The sequence below is a fragment of the Lolium perenne genome, chromosome 1 (assembly GCF_019359855.2).
Source record: "Lolium perenne isolate Kyuss_39 chromosome 1, Kyuss_2.0, whole genome shotgun sequence".
NCBI classification, from domain to species: domain Eukaryota; kingdom Viridiplantae; phylum Streptophyta; class Magnoliopsida; order Poales; family Poaceae; genus Lolium; species Lolium perenne.
Genome location: NC_067244.2, coordinates 63,478,111 through 63,483,725, shown reverse-complemented (window position 1 = coordinate 63,483,725; position 5,615 = coordinate 63,478,111). Strand labels below are relative to the sequence as shown.

The following is a 5,615-nucleotide window of genomic DNA, read 5'->3' as shown; positions in this document are numbered from 1 at the left end:
ACTTTGTCGGCTTCAATGAGGGAGGGACAATGATGGCGGCATGCCTTCGACTTGTTCGACTGCTTGTAGTCATCACTAGGTTGTCTAAGAACATGTTAGTAATTTTATTACCTTTGGGATTCCATGTACTACCCGCGAAGGATTATAACTGATCAGTGGACTTGTCGTGAAAAAAGTGTTGGTTACTGTTTTACAAAATATAATATAAATTGTATACGTACTAAGAGTTATGGTTGTGCATACATTGATTTTAAAAAAATCCCTAAGAGCCTTGGGGAAACAAGCGGGCTCGCCCGTCCTAGATCCCCCGTGCTGGTCGCAACGACGAAGACCTCATTGCCGACATTGTAGAGCTCCTAAATGACGATGAAAACGAGGAAACTCTCATGGACAACGATTTGATTCGTTCATGGACGATGCAGTATGATGTTCCACAGCTCACCCCAAGTGGCGAAATCCCCACCGACGAAGCGTTCGGTGTGTCTCGAGTTACCGACGTACGAGCGACAAAGAAGGACATGGTTGTAGTCTCTATAGTTCTTGTAGGGTCCTTTCTGTAAAAGGTGAGGACCATATCGTATTTCATGTTTCTTACAAGGTTCCTTTGTAAAATGTAAACCCATCACTGGACTGGAATACAATGAACCTTTGTAAAATGTAAACCCATCACTGGACTGGAATACAATTGCCGAATCGTCGGGGGCTTTGTTGTTAAAAAGCAGAAAACCATTCGACTATTAGCCCTCCCTCGGTCCCTCCCACGACGTGTCTTGGAGCGGGTGCAAGCGCCATGCGACTCCTCCACCTCGCCGGGCGCCCACGCGCATGGATCGTACCAACCCCTCACCACGCTCCGCGTGTTCGCTCTCCCATGCCTTCATCTCCACGTCGCACTTACACTTTGCCCCACTGCTGACCCCACGTGTCAGCTGCCTCTGCTTCCTGCCTACCCGCCGGCCGCCGGAAAGCAAGGACACCGAGACGAAACGCCACGACACGCATCGCCACCTTACGTTAACCATGGTTACTACGCGGGTTAGAAATCCAGTTTATAAACCCACCGCCGCTTCACCTCATCTTCCCCGTCCACGGCCGACCCGAGCCGAGCAACAGTCTAGTACTGTATCTCCCAACTTCACGAGATCTCGACCAAAGACAGCCACCGCTCGACGAGAGAAAACAACGCGAACGCGAGACCGATGATGATGATGGGAGAGGGAGCGCAGGCGCCGCCGTGGCAGCACGCGGCGACCGGCGCGGAGGGAGGCGGCTACACGCACACGGGACCTGCCGCCGACGACGTGTCGCCCTACCTCCTCTCCGCGCTGCGCCGTTACCTGCCGTCGAACACCGCGGCGGCGGCCGCCGCCGAGGACGACGAGGACTACGCGTGCGACGAGTTCCGCATGTACGAGTTCAAGGTGCGCCGGTGCGCGCGCGGCCGGAGCCACGACTGGACCGACTGCCCGTTCGCGCACCCGGGCGAGAAGGCGCGGCGCCGGGACCCGCGCCGCCACTGCTACTCCGGCGCCTCGTGCCCGGACTTCCGCAAGGGCGGCTGCCGGCGCGGCGACGCCTGCGACCTCGCGCACGGCGTGTTCGAGTGCTGGCTGCACCCGGCGCGCTACCGGACGCAGCCGTGCAAGGACGGCACCGCCTGCCGCCGCCGCGTCTGCTTCTTCGCGCACACGCCCGACCAGCTCCGCGCCGTGCCGACGCAGCACCAGGCACAGGGCTCCAGCTCCAGCCCCAGGAGCGCCGCCTCCTCGCCGCTCGCCGAGTCCTACGACGGGTCCCCGCTCCGACGCCAGGCGTTCGAGAGCTACCTCGGCAAGAGCGCCGTGTCCTCCTCGCCGACCAGCACCCTCGTGTCACCACCCAGGTCGCCGCCGTCGGACTCGCCGCCAATGTCGCCCGACGCGCTCCGCCGCGGTCCATGGCCGGGCGTCGGGTCGCCCGTCAACGACGTGCTCACCTCTCTCCGGCAGCTCCGTCTGGGCTCGCCGAGGTCGGCGCCGTCCGGGGGGCCGTTCTTGGCCGGCTACAACAGCGCTTACGGATCACCCAGATCCCCGGCCGGACTGTACAGCCTCCCGTCCACGCCGACCAGGCCATCCATGGTGACGGTTACCACGCCCTCCGGCGCCACCCTGACCGTGGAGCCCCTCGACCTGGGGCTCATCTCCGAGGAGGAGCCCGTGCAGAGGGTGGAGTCCGGCAGAGCCCTCCGCGCAAAGGTGTTCGAGAGGCTCAGCAAAGAAGCAGCCACCGTCTGCAACAACGACACCGTCGCTGCCGCGACTGTTGGGTTTCCGACCGAAGCCGCCGCTCCTGACGTCGGCTGGGTCTCCGATCTGATCAATTAATTTCAGCAAGCAACAAACGCACAAGGCCACCAAGACAAAGCTAGGTGGTCAGGTCAGTTACTCAACAGTGATTATTTTGTCAACATTAATAACCGACGGTTCTTGTGAATAATATCCATGGTAAGTCCAAGGAAGCAGCTGGAAGACGAGGAGAAAAAAAAATCCAAAGATCATTAATCCTTTTCGTCCTTGTACATATGTTCTTCCGTCTATGTAAATTACGAAGATGGTAGAAAGGGAGGTGAGGGAGTTCGAGATGGTGGATTTGTTTTGGGGTTTCATTTGATGGAGGAGGGCATGGCAAGCAGACGATGGAAGTGAAGATGCCAAAACAAATTACCGCCTACCAGGGAGGAAGTGTGAGCTTGGGATGTGTGGTTCAAGATGAAGATGAAGCATGCATGTGGAGGTGGCCACCACGGCGGACCGGCGCCGGCGGTGTGAATAAGACGGTGTGGGGACTCTGCACCGGCGTCCAATTTCCGCGATTCAAGAACGTCGTCAAGTTGATAACATTCATAGTTCTGGACTGTTCGCGTCGATTGGCATGTGGACCAGCTGGCCGATGATCCAGCTTCCCATTTCGATTTTCTTTCGATTTTACGACCGACATATTGTCATGTAATTTTCTTCATATGGTTCTGTTTTCATCAAGTGCCTTTTCTATTACTATTGATCTGCTTATGAAAAAGCATGTACATGTACTATTTGGTACTATTTGTGTTGCAAAAGAAATTCCAATGGCCTTTCGTAACATGCTCTTTAAATTTCCTAAACACTCTTTTGCGGGTAGTTAAATTTCGTGAACTTGTGGCAATTTTGTTTTTTTTTTCCTTTTCTTAAGCGGTTTTACATACTTAGCTTCTAAGTCCCATATCATTCAATTGTGCTTCTAAGTCCTATATCGTCCAATTGCATCACAATTCCTAATATATGAGTTGTAAGAGATTTTGATAATTGCATCACAATTCCTAATATACGAGTTGTAAGAGATTTTGTTGCAAGCGTAAACATATAAGTTGCAAGTCAGATTGCAAGCGAAATTTATTTTAAAGTCGCAAGTTTGATTGCAAAAAGATTTATTTTAGTTGTAAGTGGTGTTGCAAGTAGCAAAAATATTTTGAACCGTGAGACTTAATTCGTATTTTAGACTGTAATTAAGATTTAATGATATTACTGGATAGGCAGAAATTGCACTTGATATTTTGAGATTTAATAATCTCATCTAAATGAAAATCAGTTCGACTGAAAGTTAGGCTCACTTTTCGGGATAGAGGTTTGATGCACATGTCTATCGGTGATCTTATTTTTAGAAAATAAAAATTATACTTTTTAGATCAAAAATTTTGATTTTTTTTTGTATATAATCAATGTTGTATCCAACAAACGTGCAAAATATTAATTTCAAATAATTTATATTATAAGCTACATAAAAAGGATAAAAGTGCAGATCTTAGTTGTTCTTTTAAATCTTCAAAATATATCCAATTTTGTTATTTTTTTCTAGCATAAAATAAAAATAATTTTGGATTGAGATTTTGCATGATTTTGGGATCTATCACTGATAATCTTCCCAATTATTTTTATGGTTTTTAATAACTTATTAAAATACCTTCATTTTTTTATAATAGCGAAAGCACTGAACCTCAGAAGTTAAAATCACTTTTCGCACTTCTCGTTTCTGGTAATTATTATCTTGTTAGAAATTATTTGACTATACAACTGTGATTTGCATCACGGTGCATTTTATGAGCTACAAGTGAGTTCCGCTGCAATTACTCGTAATGAGATTTGTAATTTATAAATAAAGGTAATTAAGGGAAATCTAATTCAGGTCATGTGAGCATATAAATCCGGTATGTGAAAATATATTTAAAATATCCAAAATCCAAAATAGATTTCACATGTATATCTATACATCTATATTGGTGCACACGTTTTTCGAAAAAAAATCATATCACAGGTAAAAGGATAAATTTTGATGCTTTCAATAACTATTTGCGTAATATTTTTTTACATACGTTACATAAAATATATATATTCAAAAGTTTGAATACGAACATAAAATATCTAGATGTATATTTTTAAATATTTTTTTAAAATTATTTAACATTTCAAATAATAGAATCTTATACATATATGAGTTAAAATACAAACTCCATTAACTAAGATTTTTCGGTGATTACAGCTGCGTTTTAAAGCTACAAATAGATTGTGCAGTACACTTATGAAAAAAGCATGGGACGAAGGGAGTACAAATTTTAGGATAATATCACTTACCGAGAAACTGACCGTACCGAGTTTGGTTTGATGATGTTGCTGCGAATTGATCGATAATAGCTGTCGGGGCCTGTGGTTTCTGTAGATCTACAATTCTAGATTGGTGATATTGGCGACTGTTGCGATGTGCTACTAACGGATGGATGATGTGTGGACGTGATGGTGGTTAGGCTGCTCATAGTGGGGAGTAACTTAGACTAGTAACATATGTCATGTTACTAGTCTAGGTTACTACCTTCATAGTGGGTAGTAACTTATATATGGTGTCATGCATTGTGTCATTTATTATGTTGTAGACTCATTTTGCCTTGGGGTGTGTGATATTATGGTAACATAGCTAGTTACCACCTCACTCTCTTTCTTCATTTATTCGCATGCCATGTCACCAAAATGCCTTGAGATGTGTGATGTTAATAGCTATGTTAGAGCATCTCCAGTCGCGTCCCCCAAACCGTCCCCCAAACCGCGCCGGATCGAGCGTTTGGGGGACGTGTTTTGTTCGTGCCGCGTTTGGGGGACGTCGCTCCCCAGCCGCGTCCCCAAACGCCGCCCCCAATCAGAAATTCAAATAGATGCATTCAAAAGAGATCGTTCCCGCCGATTCGTCGCGATCGTAGTAGCGGCGATCGATCAAAGTATCAAGCGCGCGATCATATTTACAGACCGGTGGTGCATGCAAATTAGAAGAAGGGGCAGGGTTGGTGGACGGCGTCGTGTCTGAGTCGACGCAGTTCGTCGAGCACGACGACCTCGTCGCGATCTGCCTCGTTCCCGTGCATGGTGCGTCGCTCCGTCGCCGCCGACGCGGAGGCCGACGCAGTGTAGCAAGAGAAGACGCGTCACCGCTTCTTGCTGCGCTGCCGCTGCCAGGGCCGCCGCGTCCGCCGCCGCCATTTTGGCTTCGATGTCGTCGAGGATCTGGCCTTTGAAGAAGTTGTGCGCCGCTCGCGTCCGGGGAGACATTCCCTC

The 5,615-nt window shown here is 48.2% G+C and overlaps 1 protein-coding gene across 1 annotated transcript; it reads left to right on the top strand.

Moving 5' to 3' along the window:
* The first annotated feature begins 1,062 nt into the window (after positions 1-1,062).
* On the top strand, positions 1,063-3,120 carry LOC127295474 (zinc finger CCCH domain-containing protein 35-like). Its single transcript, XM_051325432.2, has one exon. It carries the CDS (start codon positions 1,200-1,202, stop codon positions 2,364-2,366), a length of 1,167 nt encoding a protein of 388 aa, XP_051181392.1. The 5' UTR covers positions 1,063-1,199; the 3' UTR covers positions 2,367-3,120.
* Positions 3,121-5,615: the final 2,495 nt, after the last annotated feature.

Coding starts and splice junctions, on each gene's coding strand:
- LOC127295474 (XM_051325432.2), top strand. CDS start 1,200: ATGATGATGATGGGAGAGGGAGCGCAGGCGCCGCCGTGGCAGCACGCG.